This window comes from Rattus norvegicus, chromosome 3 (assembly GCF_036323735.1).
Source record: "Rattus norvegicus strain BN/NHsdMcwi chromosome 3, GRCr8, whole genome shotgun sequence".
NCBI classification, from domain to species: domain Eukaryota; kingdom Metazoa; phylum Chordata; class Mammalia; order Rodentia; family Muridae; genus Rattus; species Rattus norvegicus.
Genome location: NC_086021.1, coordinates 183,630,147 through 183,654,084, shown reverse-complemented (window position 1 = coordinate 183,654,084; position 23,938 = coordinate 183,630,147). Strand labels below are relative to the sequence as shown.

The 23,938-nt window shown below is 52.5% G+C and overlaps 2 protein-coding genes across 2 annotated transcripts; one reads left to right on the top strand and one right to left on the bottom strand.

The window, feature by feature from the left end:
- Positions 1-237: 237 nt before the first annotated feature.
- Positions 238-11,008, top strand: Ctsz (cathepsin Z). The gene is made up of 6 exons (NM_183330.2): positions 238-464; positions 858-1,021; positions 5,402-5,581; positions 9,321-9,471; positions 9,789-9,954; positions 10,542-11,008. Exons 1-6 carry the CDS (start codon positions 316-318, stop codon positions 10,650-10,652), a joined length of 921 nt encoding a protein of 306 aa, NP_899159.1. The 5' UTR covers positions 238-315; the 3' UTR covers positions 10,653-11,008.
- Nelfcd (negative elongation factor complex member C/D) lies at positions 10,997-22,117 on the bottom strand. Its single transcript, NM_001271254.1, has 15 exons — positions 21,997-22,117; positions 18,193-18,311; positions 17,879-17,988; positions 16,596-16,705; positions 15,855-15,962; positions 15,343-15,495; positions 15,044-15,174; positions 14,348-14,513; positions 13,754-13,888; positions 13,242-13,381; positions 12,479-12,593; positions 12,082-12,177; positions 11,862-12,002; positions 11,498-11,627; positions 10,997-11,409 (listed from the first exon to the last, which is right to left on the bottom strand). The coding sequence occupies exons 1-15, from the start codon at positions 22,081-22,083 to the stop codon at positions 11,375-11,377; spliced, it is 1,776 nt and encodes a 591-aa protein (NP_001258183.1). The 5' UTR covers positions 22,084-22,117; the 3' UTR covers positions 10,997-11,374.
- Between the last annotated feature and the right edge of the window lie 1,821 nt (positions 22,118-23,938).

Sequence of the window (23,938 nt, the reverse complement as noted above, 5' to 3'; positions counted from 1 at the left end):
AACTTAAGTTGTGCTATCAGTCCGTGTTATCACAGTGGCTGGTGGAACTGTCAGATCTGGGGTCTGGTTGTGTGACCCCAGGTTCTGCTGTTCCGGCTGATCCCTAGGGAGGCAGATTCTCTCCTGGGGGCTGCCGGGCCGGGCGGGGCTGGGGCAGGAGCAGCGAGGAAGGCCCCGCCCTCGGGGTGTGTCCAACTTGGGCGCCTCCTAAAGGACCGGGCGGGGCGTCCCGAGCGCGTGGGCCTGCGGATCGGGTCAAGAGGTTGAAGGTGCTGTGCGTGATCCAGGATCCAAGTTGGCCCCCGGAGCAGGAGCATGGCGTCGTCGGGATCGGTGCAGCAGCTGCGGCTGGTGCTGCTGATGTTGCTGCTGGCCGGTGCGGCACGGGCCAGCCTCTACTTCCGCCCGGGCCAGACCTGCTACCGACCCCTTCACAGGGACCACCTGGCTCTGCTGGGGCGCAGGTGGGCACCGGGCTGTGCCTAGGGAGGAAAGGGGTCATCTTCTAGGCCAGGCGCGCGCCCCCTGACACTTGGGACCTTGCCTCTTTGTGGGTCGTTAGGCCTAGGAAGCACAAATCCCATCCCTACCTTTTAGGATAACTTTCACATCCAGGGGGCTGTGGGGTTTGCTGGTTTGGGTAGTTCTCGCCTCTCTGGACTTTGCTGGTGAGCACTAGGGTATTTCGGAGACGCTCTGTCACAGTCAGCTTTCAATAGTCCTGGGCTCTGCTGGTGGCTCTTCTGGGTCAAGCTCTGAAACTTCCACATTTTGGGAAATGGATTTGTGGGCCTGGTGGGGGAGGGGAGGCCCCATGCGTTCCAGGGTTGGTTTCCATTGCCCTGACCTCTTCCCAGGACCTATCCTCGGCCACATGAGTACCTGTCCCCAGCGGATCTCCCCAAGAACTGGGACTGGAGGAATGTGAACGGTGTCAACTATGCCAGCGTCACGAGGAATCAGCATATCCCACAGTACTGTGGTTCTTGCTGGGCCCACGGCAGCACCAGTGCCTTGGCAGGTGGGTAGCCTGAAGCTCCATGCCAAGCCTAGGGCAGGGCCGGTACCTTGGCCAAGTGGATGGCTGCATTTCACCATCCACGATGCCTCTAGGTGAGCCATGGTAGCCATAGCTCAGGCTATAGGGGTCCATGACCCCGTACCTGGATTCAGACTTGGTTCTCCCCTCAGCCAGAGTGAGGTGGCTGTGTCATTCTGGAGTCTTCTCCTGTGGGCCTACTAGGGACTCCCTGGGACAGGGTCGGACTGGAATCTGATGACAAGTGACTTCCAGGAACCTTCCCTTCCTCGCAGCTTCTGACTTCAGCCATTGAAAACCATGGAACCCATGTTGCAAAATCACTGAGCTCACAGTTGGTTTGTGGGGCATGGAAGTGAAACTGCTTCTCAGTAGCAGTTGGTATTTGGGGTAAACGTCTTCCCCAGTTTTGAAATGGCCCCCCAGCTCTCTTCTTTGAACCTTAGCCTGGTAGCTGAGGGGCAAGTAGAAGGCTCAGTAGGAAGAGAGAGGCCTGCCGAGATCCACACTATCCAGAGGGCTGCTGTGCCCTTCCTTGGAGAGAAAGTGGGGGCTAGGGAGCGCCAGTCTACCTGTAATATGTTCATTCAGCTTTGCCTTCTGCAGTGGTGGTGCCTGAAAACCAAGGGGGAAGGGAGTCTCGTGCCTGAGAGTGGGACTCTGGCAGTGTCCTCTCTTGATTAGGTATCTTTTTTCTTGCAAGGTCTGCTGTAGGTGGAGCCTCGCTTGAGGGTTAGCAAAATGAAATCTCATTAGTGAAATGGAAGTGCTCTTGCCTGCAGGGCTCATGTAGGCTTCTAGCCCACCAGTTGGCTCTCAGTCCCCAGCCTAGGAAGCCTTGGTCAGGTCGGAAAGACTGCACTGTGAGGTGAATGACAGTTGAGCCCATCAGCCTGGACTCTCTTTTTAGGGTGAGGAGTTCCTGTGTGAGGGCAGTCTGTACCCCAGAACTAGCCAGGTTCAGGCAGGTGTAGCTGTGGCCCCTTGCACAGTCACCCTCCCAGGGCTGGGGCGTACTGCTGACCTTTCAGAAAGAGGAAGAGGGAAGGTGGGCTGACTAGGTGCTTATCAGGCAGACAGAGGGTAGGGGGTAGGCAGCCATAGCAGAGATTAGAGCAAAGTCCAGCACACTTAGGAATGGTGTGGCCGGGACTGGTGTAGGGAGGGGAAGGGGAAGGCTCTTCTCGGCAGAGCATAGGGTGGGGTGACAGGGAGTGGAAAAGATTCATGCAACCGTGCAGTGAGGAGGGTGTGGAACATCACAGGAGCGGGAGAGAGGGCTGCAGGCTCTGGGACCTCCACCTCTTGGGTGGGCTCTAGGCCCTACTGAGTTTGGATCTTCCCCATCACTAGAAGCCAGTGTCCTTGGGGGAAAATGACTGCTTCATTCTTTCTTCTTAAGTCTCAGACATCTTCGTCAGTAGCAGTCGAGGCCTTGCTTCCTCTTTCGATGGGCAGACACCAGAGGGGACTTCCATAAGGCCCTGGTCACATGACAGGAACAGAGCAGGGGACCAGTTTGCCTTCCCCATCTCTGGGTTAAAGGATGTGTGGGTTCTTTAATGAAGAGTTTTATTGCATCTGCAAATGGTTGAAGTGGTTAGGCATCCAAGCGGCCTGTCCTTGATCAGTCACTTCCGGTAGGTGACCAAGAGACCCTTGGCCCCACTCATCTCTCACTGTCCAGTTGCCAACCCCCGTCCCCGCCCACTTGCTCTTCTCTGTCCTTGGCCTGCCTCACTTCCAAATTGCCCCCCCCTTTTGTTGTTGTTGTTATTGTTTGTTTGTTTTTGTTTTTGTTTTTTGAGCCTCACGAGTCAGGCCGTCTTGGCCTCCTAACATCCTAATGATGGGGTGAAGCGAGTCCCTCACCATACCACACCCGGCCCCGTCTCCCTCCTAGGTCCTTTGCTTCCCCAGCCCCCACACTGCTGAGTTCTGTGTTCTCAGCTGTGACTCTTCCTAACTCTCCTGTCCTGTCTACCCTCTGGCATCCATCCCTGCAGCCTTCAGCCTGACATTCCCATCATCTTACTGTCTTATTCACCAAGCCCATCCTGCCCCTGAGGATACTCAGGCAAAAGTGTAGAGGTTATCAGACCCACCTTATGTTCCTCCTGCAAACTGGTCACAGGTCCTTTAGGTGTTCACTAGTCCCTAGTGATGGGAATACGTGGTGTCTTTTCCGACACCCTGGCTCCTGTCCGGTCTTGGACTAGAGATTCCTACAGTCTGCCTGCTAGACCTGAGTCCCATCTTATTTCTGTATTTGATACCATCTCAGAATTCCTCTAAGACCAAAGACAGGTCCTTCTCCTTTTTCTAGAGCCTGCACAGTCTGGCACCTCCCCCTTCCTGTCCTCACGTCAGCAGGCCAGGGACAGTCACTTTCATACGCAAGTTACTCCTCACCTCTCCTGACATCCTCCTGAGTCTCTCCTTGGATGGCGTCTTGGTTATTTTATTGCCTCAATGAGACACCATGACCAAGGCAACTTACAAAAGACAGCGTGTAACTGGGGCCTTGCTTACAGTTTCAGAGCGTGACCATCATGGTGGGAAGTGTGGCAGCAGGCCTGCCGCTGGAGCAGTAACTGAGAACTTAAATCTGATCCACGCGGCCATGAGGTAGAGAGGTGTGGGTTTTTTTAAACCTCAAAGCCCAACCCCAGTGACACACCTCCTCCATCAAGGCCACACCTAATTCTTCCCCAAACAGTCCACCAACTAGAGACCAAGCAGTCAAATATGTGAGACTGTGGGAGCCATTCCCATTCAAACCACCGCGGGTGAACATCTCCCAGGCTGTGTACGTGATAGCGTAGCCCCCAGATGTTCCCCTAAACATCTCCTTGCAGTATTGTCCTGCTTGTCCACTGCCTTGCCTCCATGCCACACAAAGGAGCTTGGTCCGCTCCTGCTGGCCATTCCTACTGTGTGTACTGTCAGCTTGCAGAAGGTGTGAATGGAGATAGGATACTGGTGCTGAGGCCATGGAGGCAGAGTGCAGTTGTGTGGAAGGGCAATCACAAGAAGCCTGTGAGGTCTGGTGCCAGTTGATTGGTCAGGTTGAAACTAGACATTAAGTCAAGTCTAGAAGGTGCCAGGCCTGAGATTATCCAGACAGCCCCGACAGCAGGGTCTTAGCTGAGGTCACCAGAGGAAGAGACCTGAGGAGAGGTCTTGAGAAACGCACCGCTGGGGCCAAGTGCAGAAGAGACATCCCAGGTGCTTGCAGAAGGCTGGGGTGGCCCCTCTGCTGTCCGCTCTCTGGAAGAGGCCGTGGGATGAGGATGGAGAAGGGGTTTGGATAGATGGATGGGATAAGAACTCTGACAAGGGTAGCTTGAAAGGCCAAAGAGAGGCATGCAGGCAATGGTGGATCCCCCTCTCCCAGTGCTGAGAGGGAAGACGTGGAGCCATTGGACTCTGGGAAAGGGGTCTGTGCTTGAGGGTGCCCCTCATTGAGAGGTGAGCTGCTTCTGGGGATGCAGAAGGGAAAGGCTAGAGGGAACCAAGCTCGGGGAAGGAGAGAGGAGGGAGGGTCCATCTTGCCTTGGGCAGCTGGGAGCCTGCTTGCCACTGGCACAGAAAGACATTCTAGGCACAGAAACAGGTCTAAATGGTGTCAAGACAAGGTCTGCTTTTGCACTGTCTGGTGACAAGCCCTCTGAGGTGATAGAGTACAAGTAGGGCATGCAAGGGGCAGTTGTAGAAGGTTCTGGACTGGTTAGATGGTGGCCTTGTGGAGCAGGAACACAGTGGTAAAGTACGGGAGATGGCTCAGAGCTGAAAGCCATTCGATGGAGGGAAAACAAAGGTAAGCTTTTGCTTTAGGGGAGGAGTGGGTGAAGCTGTAGGAGAAATGGCCTGGGGTGCACGGCTGCTTTCTATCGTGTGTAGAGCTTGGGCGTGAAGAAGCAAGATGGCTTCTCATGATGCAGGTTGGCCATCCCCTGGTGGATGTGGTGATGATTCTAGCTGTCTCTCAGTGTGTGAGCCCAGCACCTGAGCAGAGTGCTGCTGTCTGGCCCCTCACTGAAACTCATCCGGCTCCCCTAGACTGCCCTTCTCAGTATGGTGTCTGGTCTCTAGCTTCCTCACACAAGCGGTTTCATTGCCATCCTATAGTGAAACCTTACAAGTTTCTTGGACTTCTAGATCTGCCCTTGCCTCATGGCACTTGCAGAAAGACATGCAGACATCATGGTGCCCGAGGAAAACCAGAGAAGGTCTTTGAAGCCACAGCTGAGCTGAGGCCCCCACAACTAGAAGGACCCTGGGGCAGAGCCCTGCAGCATTTGCTGGGGGATCGTGGTGCTGGGGGAACTTGGGTGCTGACCAGGGTTTTGCCTGTTACAGATCGCATCAACATCAAGAGAAAAGGTGCATGGCCCTCCACCCTGTTGTCGGTGCAGAATGTCATCGACTGCGGCAATGCTGGTTCTTGTGAGGGGGGCAATGACCTTCCGGTGTGGGAGTATGCCCACAAGCATGGCATCCCCGATGAGACCTGCAACAACTACCAGGCCAAGGACCAAGGTAGGCCCTGCCTATGTCCCTGCGTTGCTGTGTACCTGTCTAATTCCAAGGAAGGGTGGCTGAGAGCCCACCTCTCTACCCTGTATCTGTCCCACTACATGGCGGGGATGCTGCAGTGGGTTGGGATGGAGACTGCAGCCCCCAAGAAGAGCTAGACGGTTTCTGGTGCTGGCTCCGGGCTTACCTGATGGTCCTTGTTTAGTTCAGCCTGGAATACTACCAAGAAAACAAGTCCCGACTGGAGATTTAGCGCAGTGGTAGAGTGCTGGCTACCATACGTGAGGCCCTGGGCTCAATCTTGTCTTAGAAATAAGCAGAGTTTCCCATGATTGGATGTGGCGTGCGTGCTCACACCTAGCGTCTGGAGGGTCTTATGGGTCTTTTATGGGGGTCGGGGTATCGGTAGGCAGCTGGTGGAAGCATCCTTAGAATTTGGAGCACAGAGCAGGTGGTGTGGCTGCTTTCTGAGCTACAAGTTATCCAGTCCAGCTGAAATGTAGCCCCTACCTGGTTCCTGCCTCATTAGTCCTCAACAGATCCGTAATGGGCAGAGCAGCCTGCCCCAGAAACCCAGGGTTGGCACATTCCTTTTGGACTGATTTCCTTGGAAACCAAAGGGGAAAAAAACCCAGACAAAACCGGTCCTTGGTGACTTTAAGCTTCAATCCTTATACCTCCTTCGTGGCTAGTGCTGGATGCTCTGAGGGACTCAGAAGACACTGAGAGGCCATTTGGCCACTAAGCAACACCCCTTTGGCTGGTGCCTCCTGCCTACCTCACAGGCCTTACAGAGAGAATTCTCTGATCTAATTAGGTGTGTCCTTTGTTCTGGATTGGTAAACCCAGCAGGGACTAGAGACCCCACCAGGAGGACGCACGCAGGGTAGGGTCGAGGGAAGGCAATGCACTGCTATGTGGACCCTTGTCCTTCGTTCCCAAACCAGTGTCGTCCAGCTGAGGCTAGGTCCCTTTGACCCTCACCGGTGGTTAGGGTCATCAGAACCATTGATCAGTCTCCTCTTCCCAGAGCCACCACGTTCCTGGTGAAACTCACAGTGGGACTGGTGTCTGAGGGACTGAATGAGTTATTTAATCCTCAAGGAGTTTACTGACCCAGGGAAGGCTCTACACAGATGCACAGTCACAACAGAGACCAGCCTCAGTGTCTCTTTCCACCATGTTCTCTCTCTGAGCCCGGAGTGTATCTGTTTTGCTAGCCTGGCTGGCAAGCAGACTTCAGAGACCCACTAGACTTTGCCACCCAGGGCTGGGAGGACAGACGCGTGGCATTATGCTGAGTTTCCGTGAGCTGAGGATCTGAACTCGGGTCTTGCAAGAGCACTTTACTGCCTGACTGACTTCCCCAGCCTGAAAACCTAATTCTTTCTTCCTTCATTTTTTTTAAACCAAAGTACATTTATTCAGCAACAGTGATACATTGTAGAATTATAACATACAGTATAATAAGCAGGTTTACAAATTCCCAGAATGTCACGCTTTGAGTTTTGGGTCTAATAAATCACTGTTTTATCTTAGAATTCCCAGGAATTCTGAGAAGTTCCAAAATTAGGATTACTCCCAACATACTTTTTGCAAACTTCACATTGTTATTTGGACAGCCGTAATTCCTTTTTTTTTTCGGAGCTGGGGACCGAACCCAGGGTCTTGTGCTTGCTAGGCAAGCGCTCTACCACTGAGCTAAATCCCCAACCCCGGCAGCCGTAATTCTTGTTTAACAAATGAAAGTTTAGTGATTTTTAAAAGAGCTATGTCCTGCAGGAGTGTTCAATACTAAACATAATTTACAATTCAGGTCTCCCAATGCCGCGATGGCCCCACTAAGAATATGTTACTCCTCCGTGACAGAACAAAGGGCTTACACAAAGTGTCCTAGCTATGTGATGTCACGGCTGAGCATTTTTGCCCTTTATTATCCTTCCTGTTCTCTCCAAATGTTACACTGTGCGCACATGGGCATTTGTTTTCTTGCATGCATCATGGGATAGGCTCTCCATACAAAGGTGAACAGGGCTTTCTGGGTTTGGGTCACTTTGTTTAACATTATACAAGCCAAGTCCATTCATTATTGCTGCAAATTCTGCGATCTTCTTTTCCTTGGGCATAGTATCGTTTTACACATACTCGGTCTTGGTTATCCATTCACCTGTGGATGGATGGCTAGTTTCCCTCCACTCTTTGCAGCAGTGAATAGAGCAGCAGTAAACCTAGACATGCAAAGAACTCCCCGGAGGGGTATGGGGTCAGGGTATGCGTGTAGAGGTGGAACGGCTGAGTCATATGGGGTTCTCAGGGTCTACACCCAGGGGTGGAACGGCTGGGTCATATGGTAGTTTTATTTTTAATTTTTTTGAGGAATCTCCAAACTGATTTCCATAATGGCTGTATCAATTTGCATCCCCACCAGCAGTGAATAAGGACTCCTTTTCTCTAAAATATCCTCTCCAACATTTGCAGTCGGATTTCTTGATGACAGTCATTGTGACAAGGATGAGGTAGTTTCTCAAAGTAGTTTCAATTTGCATTTCCCTGATGGCTCCATGACTAGGGATATTGAACATGTTTTTTTCTTCTTGAGACAGGGTCTCACTATGTAGACCAGGCCCCAAACTCAGAGGTCCTTCTACCTCTGTCTCCCAAGTGCGGGATAAAAGATGTCTGCCACCATTCCCAGACCTATTCTCAAATGTACTATTGGCCATTTGTTTCTTCTTTGGAAAACTGTTTATTGGATGCATGTGGCCATTCGTTGATTGGCGGTTTTACTTCCTTGCTATTTAATGTCTGAAGAGCTTAGTAGATTCTGCATGCTCGAAGTGTAGCTGGTAGAGATTTTCTCCTATTCTGCGGGTCATGTGCTCTGCAGGTTTTTACTTTGCTGTGCAGAAGCACGTTTTCGGGTGGTCTCGGCTGTTATTTGGGGCTAATCCCCATGTACTGATGTTCTACTCAGAAAGTTCCAGCTAACTGCTGTATCTTAAGGGGGATTCCATATAATTTTATCTAGAAGTTTGCGTTTCAGGTTTTAAGTTGAGGCCTTTGATCCCACTTGAATTGATTTTTATACAGGATAAAAGGCACACATCTAACTTTCATAGGTGCATATGTAGTTTTCCCAGCACTGTTGGTTGACTGGGCTTTTTCCCGATGTATCTTTTTGCCTGCTTTGTCATGAACTAAGGGTCCAGCAGTTCTGCCCACCCGTCTGTCATTGTGTAAGCACTAGTTCTGATCACCGTTGCTCTGTAGTGTAAGTTGAGGCTGGGCATACCACCTCTAGCAACGCTCTTAATCCTTGGGGTTGTTTCAGCTGTTCCTGTAAACCAAATTCTGAGGCTTCTTAAGTCAAGTAAGGAGGGAAGATGTATTCTGGCCTGTTCAGCCACTAGCCCTCAGTGTGATTGCCTGGTTAATTTTAATAATCTGATTGCATTCACTGAAGTCCAACGTGCTGTGAGGGAAGAGAAGGGCAACTCGGAGGGTCCTGCTATGTGCTAATCTGCTTGTTCTTTCTGTTCTGCCGAGGCCTGGGGGGTGGGAGGGGGCTGCTCTCCTCTGCAGCTGAGAGGGAGAAGCACATAATTAAACAGCACCTGAGAGCTCGAAGGCTTCAGCCATCAGCTAATGAATGGCAGGCTAAATTAGAAAAGTGGAGAGGATGGGGCGGGCTTCGTTAGTGGTTAATGAGGAGATGGTGTCATGCTGACTTCTTATGTTCTAGAATGTGACAAGTTTAACCAGTGTGGGACCTGCACTGAATTCAAAGAGTGCCACACCATCCAGAATTATACCCTCTGGAGAGTGGGTGACTATGGCTCCCTGTCCGGGAGGGAGAAGATGATGGCAGAGATCTACGCCAATGGTCCCATCAGGTAAAGGAGAGGTCTCCTCAGGCAGTGGTGAACTGCAGCTAGGTCTGTGCACATGCATGTACCTTGTTCCCCTCCCTACCTGGCCAGTGTGACCCCCTAGCTCGAGCACCACAGTCTTCTCTGCCTTTACAGGCGTCGGCTTTCTCAGAAGTTAACAGGAGCATTAGCCAGTCTGCCCCCAGGACCTTCCATGTAAGCTAGGAGCCCCTGGCTGTGCTGGATGTGGATGCCTGGTGGGACCACTGAAGCACGATTCGGACTACGATAGCCTGAGTCACCAATGCACCATTACACTGACAACTGATGGCTTTTCACAGCTGCGGGATAATGGCAACCGAGAGGATGTCTAACTACACTGGAGGCATCTATACTGAGTACCAGAACCAGGCCATTATCAACCACATCATCTCTGTAGCCGGCTGGGGTGTCAGCAATGATGGCATCGAGTATTGGATTGTCCGCAATTCATGGGGCGAGCCCTGGGTAAGACAGTTTCCCTTTCTTAAGGTTAGACCAGGGTCTACACCCTCCTCAATGTCAGTGTCATGGAGGGCTGGCTGCAGCTTTGTCACCAGGTCACAAGCCACCTCTGGGGTCTAACCTCAGAGCTGCGCAGGACTGGTGCCGTCCTGTGCATCGCTGGGTGTCAGATGCCCCTGAGGTGCCAGTGGCTCCTCCCCAAGCCCCAGTGCTCTGAGAAGCAGGCAAGGCTGGGGTGGAGTAGTCAATGGTGAGGACCAGCTCATCCTTGCTCCTGCCATGATTTTCAAGAATACTTTTGAGCTGGGTCAAAAGTCTAGGAGAGGAAAAGTGCCAATTTTAGCTTTTAGGGCACAGTATTAACTATTAATTGTTCCAGACAGAGGAATACCCTGAAATAGGGCAAAAGACATGATAAAATGCCAGCCGTGTTTGCACTAACAAGGAGACAGTCGCATCTTCCTGCATTGTTGAGCTGCCTGTAGAGCAGCTCCGGTTAAGCAATAACTGAGGATGGTGGCTGAGGGCGGGGCTCTAGGATGTGAGGACCGTGTCCTGAGACACTAATGCTGAAGTCTTGCTCTTTACAGGGTGAGCGAGGCTGGATGAGAATTGTGACCAGCACCTATAAGGGAGGGACAGGTTCCAGCTACAACCTCGCCATTGAGGAGGCCTGCACATTTGGGGACCCCATTGTCTAGGTAGATGTCCCTGGAAGCAACACTGTGAACCATGATGAGGAGGGGTGATTATCGACACTGGATATGTCCATTCAGCTAGAAACAGTGGCCCTCATGTGGACACGAGGACCAGAGTGTGGGCTGCACCCCGAGAGGTGATAGGAAAGGATGAGCCACAACTACACTGGAACCCTCCACCTTCAGACCTGCTTCCCTCCACCCACAGACCTGCTTCCTCCTCCACCGTGCCCTGCAGGCCTACCTCCAGCCGCCAGAGAGGACAGCTATGGTCTAGGACAGTTCTGGTGTTACCCTGGAGTCCACGGGAGGGGAACTAGTCCAGACTGCCTGAGATGAGTAAAGTATCTGGCGTCACCACACTGTGTACTTTATTTACATGAGAGTAGCATAAACAATAAAATGATCAACCATCTGGGTCATAGGAAGGGAAGGTACAGAAACCCTTCATGGAAGTGACCCAGCTGCTGGACACCCACCACCCAGCGGCTCACTGGGCTCCTCTCCAGAGGTGGCACACACCTACCCGGCATGTGAGCCACACTGCAATACAGAGGGGCTGTCACTATAGCAGCTACCTTTGAGCTGCCTGCTCCTTCCCAGCAGGCCCTGCTTGCAAGAGGCTGGGTGAGCCTCTTCACAGAGCGGCTTTCTGGACCAGTCCTTGTCCTCCCGAGCTGGGTACGGAGGGTTTGGCTAAGGTTTGGCTTCAGTAATGGATGCTCTCAGTTCACCACGATGAAGTTAGACTTGCAGTGAGCTGCACGGAAATACATGGCCACTGCATTAGAACAGGTGAGGAGTAAGGGGGACGGACCGTCATGGCAGAGGGAGCTTCAAGGCCTTACCAATGAACTCCGTCACGGGGTCATGCTCGCCCTCTGCCTTGATGGTGCCTGCAATGCTGTCGTTTTCCAAGATGGGGAGGAAAAGTTGCACAAAGTCTGAGGTGTATGGAGGGGCGATGACGTCCAGAACCTAGTGGGGAGACCTTGGGTTACTACACCTGCTGGTGTGGGGCACGGCACTCCATAACAGGCAGGGAGGTGAGAGAGGCCCTGCCTGCCCCAGGGCTTTCCTGGAGACACCCCAGCCTCCATCTCTTAAGGCTGAGAACACGGCTCTCACAGCTGAGATGCACACAATTACCACAAACATAAGGCTGGGCTAGTGGAGAGTGACACATGACCCCATGGTGCGCTCACTGCTGACCTCAGTGACAAAGTAGCGGATGAGTGAGATGTCCGTGTCCAGCTTCTCCAGACACTTGCGGATGTAGCTGACCACAGGGAGGACGTAGCCACGGCTCAGCAGGTGCACCATCCTGTCCAGCAGCGTCTTTTTTAACTCGAGCTGTGGATGAACAGGGACAGGGGCAGGTCAGAGCTGCAACTCTCCAGGAACAGCATGGGGAAACTGGGGTGCGGCTCACCTGCTCCATCACGTCTAGCTGGGAGTGCTCGGTCTCGAAAAGCTTGACGAGCAGCTGCAGGACCTGGGGGTGCAGGAGCTGGTGGCAGGTGCTGATCTGTGAATATCGGGGAGAGCGTCACTGAGGGGCTGCGCCCGCCCGCCAGCTCTCTGGGATTAGGAGTGGAGCAGGGGGACACACAGGATTGTCACGCCCACCCAAAGTGGCTCACTGCCGATGGGGACACCACTGTCAGCCTCAAGGCCCTCCTTCCTTCCCTAACACCTGGTAAAACTAGGTCCTTAAAAGGAAAAGCTGGTAAGACATAAACTACCAGCTCTGGGGTAAGCACCCAGTGACCTCAGTGACACAGCACAGGTCACTGGGCATCTCACAAGTGCTCCTTCCGACTTCTTACCTCATCCAACAAGGCCAGGTGAACCGGAGTGTGGTCAGTCTGTAGCTGGAAGTACCTTGGCTCAGACACAGTCCAATCTACCCACTTCAGCACGCCCATTGCTACCACTGGAAACCTACAGGCAGACAAGTACAAGGTTTCCTCTGACAAAGAGTGGGGAAACTGAGGCTGAGATATGCCAAGAGCAGTAAACAGCAGGGAACCAAGAAAAGCAGTGCTTGAGGGCAGTGGCTCCGCCTTCATTCTGCTGAGGTAGCGGCTCCGGATACAAGTGGTTTGATGAGGTCCTCTCAGAAGGGATCTGATTCTCAGCTCCTTCAAAACACCACAGTAGTCAGAAAGGAAACCATCATGCAGAGTGTGTTGCCTGGAAGCCTGGGCTCCAGCTTACCTTTCTTTCGGACCCTTCCTTAGGCCCCAGGAAATGGGAAAGAGGCAAGCGCCTAAGAGGGTACAGTCCCCGGGACACACGTACTTAGTCACACATCATTGCTGTCCAGGCAGTGTTGGCTTAACAGTGTGAGTACAGATGAACCCAGCTTCTCTGGTCCTGGATGTCCTTTCTTTAGTCCCCTCTGTGAAGGGCTGCTGGGCAGGTTTCTGGCCAATGAAGCCCTCCTGCTGCAGCAGCTGCTTAAGTTCCCCATGTGTGCTTAAGATGAGACCCAAGCTTCTCCTCCTCCCTCAGCACGAGAGTGCATGCTCTAACCATGGGGAGGCCTTGGCACTCCAGGGACTGGGTGGGGGAGCAGGTGTCACTCACCTAATGCACTGATAAAGTGTGCTCAGCTCAGCCACCAGCTCGGAGGCCCCTTTGTTCTCATTGCAGCACAGATTGTGGACGGTCTCTACAGCCTTTGACGTGGACTTGAGCTCATCTTTGCCAATGCTAACCCGCTTGTTCTGAAAGCATACAAGCTGGTGAGGGGTGATGGGAGTGTGGCCTTGCTGTGGGGTATCTCAGCCTGGCCTCTTTTCTCCCCAAGTCCCTTTCTGGGTCTCCACAGTCAAAATTCCACTCAACTGTCAGACTACACAGTTGCATAGCCCACAGAAACCAACCAGAGGCTGCTGATTGGGTGGTCCAGGGAAGCCCCAGTGTAAGAGATGCCACACAACTCCTGCAGGACTGGGCTCTCACTACCTCGTGCACAATAGTAAAGACATTCCCATACTAGGTAGGCTCAAGATTATCTGTTGCCCAGATCCCCACACAGCTCCAGAGCTGGGGAGGCCATTGGTCTGAGAGCTTGTGGGCTCTCAGCCAGACGGTACCTTCTTCCAGGTCTCAACCACACTAGCAGCGTAAGCCAGGATGTGAATGTACTTGTGCTTGTGGTCCTGGTTGATCTTGGCCCCTGGCTTGAAGAGCGACTGCATAAACAGGTCCAGGAAGGCTGGCACCCGGATCTAAAGAGAGGTACACTTGGGAGTGGGCTGGAAGAAGGGAGGCCTTGGGTCTCCCAACCATAGGGCTCTGACTGCGGGAAGGCTGAACAGAAACTGACAGTCTAACGGCACAGGATGAACCTGGGTGGTGAACAGTTTGCCTAGAATGTGACAGGCCCCGGCTTCAATTGCAGTAGTGCCAGAAAGGTTAGGAGGAGGGCTTGTGCCAGGTGTGGCCATACTTGTAACCTCGGCACTCAGAAGAGGCTAGGGCAGGACAGCTGGTTCTGTTTGAGACCAGCCTGGGCCAGAGGGTGAGACCTGTGTCTAACAACATCAGAACAAACTATTTCAACAAAGATCATCATGCACGGCCTTAAGAGAATGAAGGGAAGTTGGAGACACCCCCCCCCCCCCCCGCCGCATCTGCCCCGACACCTGGCGTGGGGCACTGGCCTCACTGGAGCGCAGGCAGCTTACGAGCTCCACAGGAGGAGGGTCCATGCTGGTGAACATCTTGAACAAGACCGTGATGTCTGCAGGATTCAGGGCTCCCCTGGACAGCATGGCTCCAAGGGCTTGGCAGGCACGGGGGTAGGAGGCAGCTGTGCCCAAGGCCAGTGTGATCTGGCTGGCATCATGACCTCTGGTTGGAAGACCACACACCATCACTAACAGCTTTCTCTTTTCTTTTACTTTTGAACATCCCAGACTGAGCTGGTAGGACCCCTGTGCTTTCCCACAGTTGGTATTCACTCCTTGGACAAACTAACCCCTGGGAACAACAGTCATGGTGAGCTACAAAAGACCCTGATATAGCTACAGCCTCCATGAAGGATTCACACACCCTGCATATGTCAGCAGGGAGACTCGGCAGCAGACACTGAAGAGCCTTGGGCTCCTGAAGGCCCGGGCTGGCCTATTTTGTTGTCAATTCATCCTATCACATGTGTGCACAAGTGCACATGCCCAGACTACCAGAGCAATCGTGTCCTTAGCAAAATGGCCACCACCAAGGCCAACAAGGCCCAGGAACTTCTATAGAAGCTACACTGAGTTCAGCTCCACAGGGTAAAAATGACCTAGAGCGGATGGAGCTGGAGGCTGGGCTGTGGACCTAGGACTAGGGTCTCTCTGAGGAAAGGGAGGCAGGAGCAGGGCAAGCAGATGTCTCACTTCTCCTGGGCGAAGCGCTGGACTTCTTGAGCGACCCTGCGCACTGCAGAGCCACCCTGTTCCTCCTGGGCCAGTACGGACATCATGGCTTGGGCAAACAGGTACGTGTGTTCCCCATGGCACACCATCTTCTAGAAAATTGCATGGAGACAACGCTCAGGTCAGAGCGGTAAGTACAGATAAAGGAGTTTCTGGCCAGGGCTTTCTGACCTGGAGAATCTTTACGGAGTGAGGACGAGTCACACTCAGAAGCCTGACCTCAGCCAGGCCCCTGCAGGCTGAGATTCAGACGGACTTACTGCAAACTCAGGGAGATTTTTCTCCAGGTTTTCTTCTCCTCCGTCCAAGATTGTGGCTAGAGAGGTCCGCAGCACTCTGGAGAACACTTCCAGCTGCTGGCAGGCCGTGGACACGCTGGTGATCTCACCTTGGTAGCCTGCATCAGAGATGAGCTGCCACGCAACCCAAAGCCAAGGCTCAGCACCCCCACCTGTCAGAGTGGTGGCCAGCCAAGCCAGAACTGCTCTTGACCCCCAACTTTTCCTATGCTTCATGCTGTGCCACCATCAAGGGCTTGCCCGCCCAGGCTCAGGTGTCTCCTGGGCCTCGGTGTCTGAAAAAAGGCAGCCAGGTCAGGTCTGAGCCCTGTCAGCGTACATGTGCAATCGAAGCTCTACAATGTCCCACACTGAAGCAGTCAGTGCCGCCCTAAGCACAGACAGTCTCTGCTCCTCCCCGTCAGTGCGAACTCCCGAGAAGACTGCAGAGCTGACCACTGCTCGCCTTTTCTGGACTCTAGGGCTCTCCCTACCTTCACAGTGAAGTTGAGCATCAAACAGTCAGGATGGGCCTCAGCCAACTTATAAAACAGATCTCTCCATGTGGTGTGTGCGATCATCTGCTCAAGCCAAGCCGGGGTCTGCCAAAGACAAAGGCCAAGGCCAAAGACCTCAGACTCGGGAGTCTGTGCTGCACAAGCAATCGTTCCAATGGGCGGCCCCAGCTCCGGGAGACGCAGGGTTCGCCTTGGACACACAGTTTAGCTGAATGGTTGACTTCCTGGATGCCTGTTCACAACTTTAGGAAGATGTGCCTAACCGGAGAGGGTACAGAGCATGCTTCCTAGGAGACACGTGAAAAGTCCTGTGGAAGCACGTATCCCTGGGAGCCACATCATGCACAGTTAACTCCTGCTTACCCAGCCCTTTGCCCTTGGCAGGAGAGAGAAAAGGAATAGCACGGGCGGTTCTGCCCATCACCACGTTCAGCACCCATGAACATGTGTTTCTTGGCTCCCCGTGTAACTGATGGATTTATAGACTCTGGACAAGATCTGCCCCATGTTCCCTGTGTGTCTAATGGGTATCAGTGCTTGCGTCTCGGAGGAGCCCCCAGCAGCCTTCAAACCAGACCTGCACGCAGGAGTTGGGGGAGGCAATAGGCACTCTTGGCCTCAGCATTGGAACCTCCCATGCAAGCACCTCACTCCCCAGGGTGCAGGGAGGAAGCTGGCAAAGGCCATGGAATGCTCGCACGAGGACAGCATCCTCACCTCCCCTTCTTCAGTGAAGATAGAATCTGCTTTCCGAGGGTCAAAGTGCTTGATCAGCAAACTCTTGAGGTGGTTTTCCACAGTCTCCTGTACCTGCACTGGCTCAACACCTGGGAGAAAACAAGGCTTTGCCTAAAGCCGCACCCCTCCCTGCTCCCAAATCAGCATGGCCAGTCTACCAGTGTCACAGAGCTCTACCACCACAGCAGTGGTGGCGAAGATTCTGGACCCTGTAGAAATAGTTTCTAGGTCTATTCAGTGGTAACACCCCAAAAGGAAGACACACACGGGATGTCAGCCGAGAGAGACATCTTCAGACTCCCACTCATTTAAGACAGAGGCCCAGGTGAGGAGCTCAAAGTACACTCTGGCCCTGTGGAGAGAGCAGGTGTAGCAAGAGCCACACACACTAGGATCCAGTCACCCTGACAGCCGTGAGGCAGCTGGTTTCCGGACAGTGCTTGAATGACGTCAGTGTACCCAATTCAGTGGATTTACAGTAAGGCTCTGTTCTGATCACATTAGCTAAAAGCCATCATCAGAGCCAGTCCTAAATTATCCATCATTTAGTGCTGGCTGTAACAGACCTCTCGAAAGGGGACACTAAGCACACTCCGTGGAACCCTGTAACTCTATGGCTGGGGAAGCTGCTCGGTGAGAATCAGTTTGCAGGCTACCTGCAAACCCAGCAACTGAATCACAACTCAGAGCTGAGCACACAAAGGAGGGAACTCAGTCCTTCTGCCTTTGAACCTTGGAAGCCAGGAATGTTTCGAAGGCTAATCTATCAGCACTGTAAGGACCCAAAGGTCCTTTGAAGGACATGAGCAGAAACTGGCCAGATGGTTCAGTGGTTAAAGTGCTTCTCGTACAAACATGGGGACCAGAATTTGGATGTCTAGAACCCATGCAAAAATACCAGGTGGGCATAGTGGTCAACTTGTAACTCCAGCACTCAGCAGGACAGACAGGAGATCCTCAGCAAGCTGGCTAATGAGACTGGCCATCTCCAAAAGCCCTGGGGTTGACTGAGCTCCACATTAATGAGTAAGGTAATAAAGCAATCCAAGAAGACCCCAAACTCAACTTTGGACCCCCATATACATGCATGCACATGCACACCCATGTGTATACATATAGGTGTGCATCCACACACATGCCCATGTATACACACACACACACACACACACACACACACACACACGCTTGCAAATGAAAAAGGAAACAAGATGTATAAGTGACTAGGACAGGATCTACCCACCCCACCCCACGCCCCCAAGCACCTGTCTGAATGAGCCACTCAGCCAGCAGGTTCACAGTCTGGGCCACCGCCGTATAGTTCTCAGATAAGAGCTGGATGACATTTTCTGGGGACCCTCCTGCTTGGAAATACCTGGGAAGAATGAAAGGTCGGCGTTTACACCGAGTGGACACAGAGGACCTGGGGTAGTCAGGTGGGCGGGACAGGCAGTGGGGTTCTGGATTCTTCTAAGGGGCCAAGGACTCTAGCCGTCTTCCCTGCCAAGACCACATTCTTCACACTACAAAACTCTCCCTGAGTCCCGAGTCCCCGAGTGTGCACACTGCTCCCACACACCTCTTCAGAGTGTTGAAGATGGAGGGCTCCATGATGTAGTCCCGGGTGGAAAACTTATGCAGACATTCCTGCTGCACCTCGGCATCATCCTCTCCTTCTCCAGAATCTTCTTCCTGATGCTGGCAAGGCAAGAGGCCGAGAGGCTCCCTTAATATCTAAATGCCCTGCAATGTGGCTTTAGAGATTTCAAGGGCCATTTTCAAAATATCCACGTAGGATTTCATCTGACCCTGTAACACCCTCACGATGTGAGCTGGACAGGTGGTGGCTTCAAAGGGGTCGGGAGCCACACCGAGCAGGCTGTCTGGCCAGCCCACAGTGGTGAGTCGAGTACACCATGTGTGGCATCCTCTTTAAACAAAGGCATTCATAACTCCACTCCAGTCAGCAGTGTAGTCTATGAGCTGGACATGGGAGGCCCAGGAATGACACCTGACATTCAGCTCAACGGCCAGCCACCATTGCTGCTCTGCATGCACTACCCAGTGCTCTCCAACAAAGACTGACAGAGTGATTCTCACAGTAAGACCCACCAAGTTACACTTAGAAAGTCAAAATCACCACCCCTCCAATCAACAGGCTGGGCTGGATCAGACCTACTTCCAGTGGGACACCACCCATGCAGGCTGTCTGACCTGCTGACATGGTATGGTGGACTGAGTGACCCCAGGTCTGTCTCTCTGCAAAGCTGTCGTCATAACAGCGAGCAGATGCTCTGTAACAGTGACAGCACTGAGTCTGGGAACCTAAAAAAATACAAGACACCGGCGTGTCCATGGAAGGAATTCACAGAGTAGGAGGCCAACCTTCAGGCAACTGACGTAATGAGGTAAGAGCCAGGCCAGGAACCAGCAAAAGAGCCAAACGCAATCCTCTTCCTGTTCTTGTAAATAAAACTTTATCTAAACAGGATTATATCCACTCTCGTGTATTATTATCTGTCGATAGCTGTGAAACTGCCCCACACAACCTAAGCCATACACAGTGTGTCTCTACAAGCACTCTGTCCCAGTGGTCCGCACTCTCTGAAAGCAATGTGCTAGGAGCAGAGTCCACCAACTTCACTCTGACGACTGACGGGGGTTTATTCTCTGAGACTGAACCTGTAAAGGGTGCTCACAGAGGCTGCCCTTCACCCTGGGAGTCGCTCACGTGTCTGCATCACTAGGTTTCGACCCTGTTGCCCACCAACAATATTTCTCTGACATACCAGGCCAGGAAGCTACTCCCCTGTCTACAGCTTCACCTGGCTGGACCTGTCTTGACCACATCAGATTCAAGCAGGCAACACTCTTCTTTCCACTCCATATTCTAGCAGGACTCTGAACTCTGCAAGTTCAACTGACCCTGTCTTTGTCTGGAAACAGATACTTCAATAAAGGACTCCTCTAATCATCCATGAGCCACCCAGAAACCTTGGATGTGTCCTCTCACCTTCCTCCTACTTCCTGCTGGAGGCAGGCCCCATCCCCCGCATTCCATCTCCCTTATGAGGGTCCAGGTTCTCTCCTCTTCTTTCTTGTATGCTTCCCGCAGCAACACCTCCACACGCCTCAATCTGTCGCCCCACGAAATCACCTTTCACATCTATGCTACCCTCATTAAGTCACAAATCTGACCTAGCTGCTTAGTTTCCTGTTTCCCTCAGCGAGGAAAAGAATCCCAAGCTCTAGAGTAACTCTGCCCTGCTTACCTGTGCAGTCTCAGCTCCGTGTACAACCTGCGGCCAACTCATTTACGTGTCTATAAGTCAACTGCTCTCAGCTTCCATCATCCGGACTTATCGGCACTGTACGCTCCCTACACCTCTTCCTGTCCCCACACCAGGGAAGGTGGACCCAGCTCAAGGCTCCATCCTCCATCCCTCTGGACTTTCGCCCCCTTCAAGTACAGTCAGAGAACAGAGATGAAGAAAGTGTGTGTGTGCAGGGGTGTCCAGTATTTTCACACTACCACATTCCCAACTGCTGAACCACACTCGGTTACTCAGGACACCTAAGTCGCAGGTTTCACACTCCGATAGCTCATCACTCTCATTGGGGAGATCGCGTTAGGGTCAACAGGTCAAACCACAGCCATTCAGACTGAAATTCAGTGGACTCTAGTCCAGGCCACGCCTAACCCTCCACAGTCACAAAACATAAACACAGACAACAACCACCAAGCTAATCTGCAGTGTACTGTCTCGTGCCCATGTGGTCTCCTGAGGTGTTCCTGTGTGTACACTGTCTGTGTGTAGATGTTAGAGGTCGAGGTTGGGTATCTCTCTCCACACCCCCATTTTTGAAGTTCTCACTGACGAGGTCCCACTGGCTGTCGAGGGAGCTCCAGGGATTTCCCAGTGCTGGGTTACAGACAAGGGCTGCCGCCAGTTTCTGAACTTAGGGCCTGGTGTTTGTGTGGCAGGACAGACACGACAGATGTCATTTTGAGTCTTCCTTCCTTCCTCCATTATGGCCCTGGGCAAGGTACTGAGTCTTTTTGCCTGACTTACTAATTAACACTCAATGGGAACTCTAGAGCAGAGGTTCTCAACCTTCCTAATGCTGCAACCCCTCAACACAGTTCTTCATGTTGTGGGGAACCCCACCCATAATATTACTTTCGTCTCTACTTCACAACTGCATTTTGCTACTGTTATGAATTGTAAAGTAAATATGCAGGATATCCGATTTGCTACCAGTTGACCCCCAGAGGGGTCATGGCCCACCGGCCGAGAACTGCTGCTCTAGGGCCTAGAATGAGCTATTACACAAAAGCACTTAGCCCGACATCCAAGTTCGCTAAATCCAACTCCATATATCTGCCACTGAGTTTCCAAGTGATGTAGGACGCCCAGAGTCTTTTCTTTTCTTTTTTTTTTTTTTTTCGGAGCTGGGGACCGAACCCAGGGCCTTGCGCTTGGTAGGCAAGCGCTCTACCACTGAGCTAAATCCCCAACCCCCAGGGTCTTAAGTTGTACTGGTCAGCAAATCTACAGGCTCCAGGGAGGCTGCGCTGATGACTGACAGCTCCCGGTCCAGCAACCAACCAACCAATCAGCCAGCCAACCACAGAGGACTTCCCTCAGTTCCGGAAACCTCTCACTTTTCCTCCACGGCCCTCACTGCACCACCACAGACCACTCCACTGGTATACCCCACTGCATCCTATATTCATTCAAAGTTCATCTTGCTTCCTGTAGAAAAGGCAAACAGTCCGGGGTCCCCGCACACTGTCCAGAAGAGCATGGGAGGCTTAAGTCAATCATACACCTGGATGGGTCTCTGATTTCCTAACCCTGATGTTTTTTGGGACACTGAATGGTGCCAGTTCCCCATCTCTCACCCAAACCCTGGACAGTCAGGGCTACAAGATCTTAAGTCCTGTATTCTAAGGATGGATGAAATCATCCAAAAGTGAAAAGAGAGTTTGGATTGTCCAGCCCCAGAGAGTGTTTTCCCTCCCTCGGGATGCTGCTGGAGTTTGGAGTTAGAGTTTGTTCACTGTGTCACTGTGTCCCTCTTCTTCCTTGGAGTCTGTTCTGCCCCTCCGGCCAGGAGGTACCATGGCTCCTACCTGGCAGAGAGGTCAGCCCCAGGTGTCACTGTAAATCGGAGTGCATGGAAAACTGAGGTCTCTAATGGGGCAGGACCCGCCAGAAGCCCCTCAGTGCGGCTCCAAGGCCCGCCTTGCTAGGGTCCGGGGTCGGAGGTCAGGGAGTCAAGTGTTGACGCCCCCCTGTACCCGGTTCTGGCCGGCGCAGGAGCCGCGAGGACAGGGCAGAGACCCGGCTTCCTGGCGGAACGCCTACTGCCTTCTCACCTGGCCGCCGTCCGCCTCTTCACCCCACTCAGACGCATTCCCGAAGTAGTCTTCTCCCATAATCGTACCCGGCGCTGGACCCGCCATATTTGCCGCGACTTCACTGCGCGTGCGCGGACACAACAAATGAAAGGGCGCACGCGCGGTTCTGGGCCTCAGGCAAGGCTGGAGAGGCGGAGTTGGCAAGGGGCGTGGTTACACGGGGGCGTGGCCCATGCTTTGGCCTTCTCGGTGGAGGGGGAACACCTTGTAGGATTTCTCAAGAGCAAGACTGTACGTCTCAGAGCTTTACATCTAAGTAGAAAACTTCCAGGACAGCTTTTTATTTTCCTTTTTAAGACAGGGTCTCACTCGGAAGTGCAAGCTGGCTTCAAGTTGCTATAAAGACTTCGAAACTTTCAGTGAGCTTAGCTTTGCCTCTCCGGTGCAGCTACCAGCCGAGCTAGGCATCCATTGAGTCTCAGGCTCTCAGAAATGTCCTGATTTTTTTCACCGTGGGCAAAAATTACTCGATGCAGTGCACAGCGAGATATAAAACGTACTTCCAGTGGAGGAGGCCCTACTAAAGCCATGTCTGGGCCCTGGAAAGAGGACCCACTGAACACCTAAGCTGAAAATAACTGGAGAGGCTACCTAGCAGGTGACCCCAAATCACCACTGAGGTTAGTACGGTGGCCTCTGGATGCAGACAATGAGGAGAGGCTAGAGAAAAGAGCCACGAAGTACAGTCATCAGGCACTGATAACAGGCGCTGAGATGCCATTTTACTCCTCCCTACCATCACTCGACAAGTGTTTGTTGAATAACTCCTAAGTGCCTGGATCATTGATAACACCTGGAGCTCCACGAATCCTTGCCACAGCGCAATGATGCTAGGCAACCGAAGCAAATACTCTGTAATAACAGAAGAAACTTTCCCAAGGTGCTCAGGGGCTGTCTTACCATTTCAAACAACCTGGCAAAGAAAGTCCACCACAGGAGCTGGTGGCACCTTGCATTTTAGTTGACGCCGGAGCCACCAGAGTTGACAACCCCTTGCAAGGATTTAGTCCAATGGAGTATTGAAGCATTACAGAGTTGGTGGGGAGTTAGCGGGTCTTAGTTATTATAAAAGTTCATCTGGATTTTTGTTTGCTTGATATATCTGGAATGTCTAGCCGTTTGCTACACCCGAGGGGGAGGGGCGTAAGGAGACCGGAGCTGCAGGGCAGGAGGGGAGAGGGGAACAGGCAGGGCATGGTCTGGTAAGAAGCTACCTAGACTTCCAGTCTGTACACTCACAGGTGGCCCAGCAGGAGGAAGGTTTCTGCCGGGGACAGGGATATGTTCAGGCTGGAGCCTGCTGCACTGGAGACAACTCCGAAAGACTTCTTTGCGGATGGTGGAGGGGGCTATTTTACATATCTCCACTCAATGGACAAAGGTGTTTTCAGTTCAGGAGGGCCCTGCTTTGGGTTCATTTCAGGCTCATTTTTATTTGTTTTCTGAAAATGTTGGAAATAACGAATGTCTGTTAAACTCCAACGATGGCTCGTAGACGAAAGGAATATACTGTCTGGGTGGAAAGCAGGCAGATTCGTGTATGAATAGCTAGCAGCACCCACAGACGCAGGGATTGTCTAACTCACCTCTCCCATAACCAATAGATGCTTATTATGAAACCGGTTGACAAGCCTAACAGAAGCGTTGCGTCCGGCCTGCGTCACCGTCGCTAGAATAATTGATCTCTAGCCTGTGCTCCTGGAAAGGCACGTCTAGTGCGATTTCATTAGCCTTCGTTACCCGAGGTTAATCCTCTAAAAGTTATTTGTTCCCTTGGCTAATAGTTCTGGTGGAGGAGGTCTGTGGGAGTGAGAAGTTGGTCTCAGGTGATCCATTAAAAAAATGTTCGGTGAGTGCCTCCCAGGTAGCCTGGGCTAAGACCTACCTGATCGGGCACCCC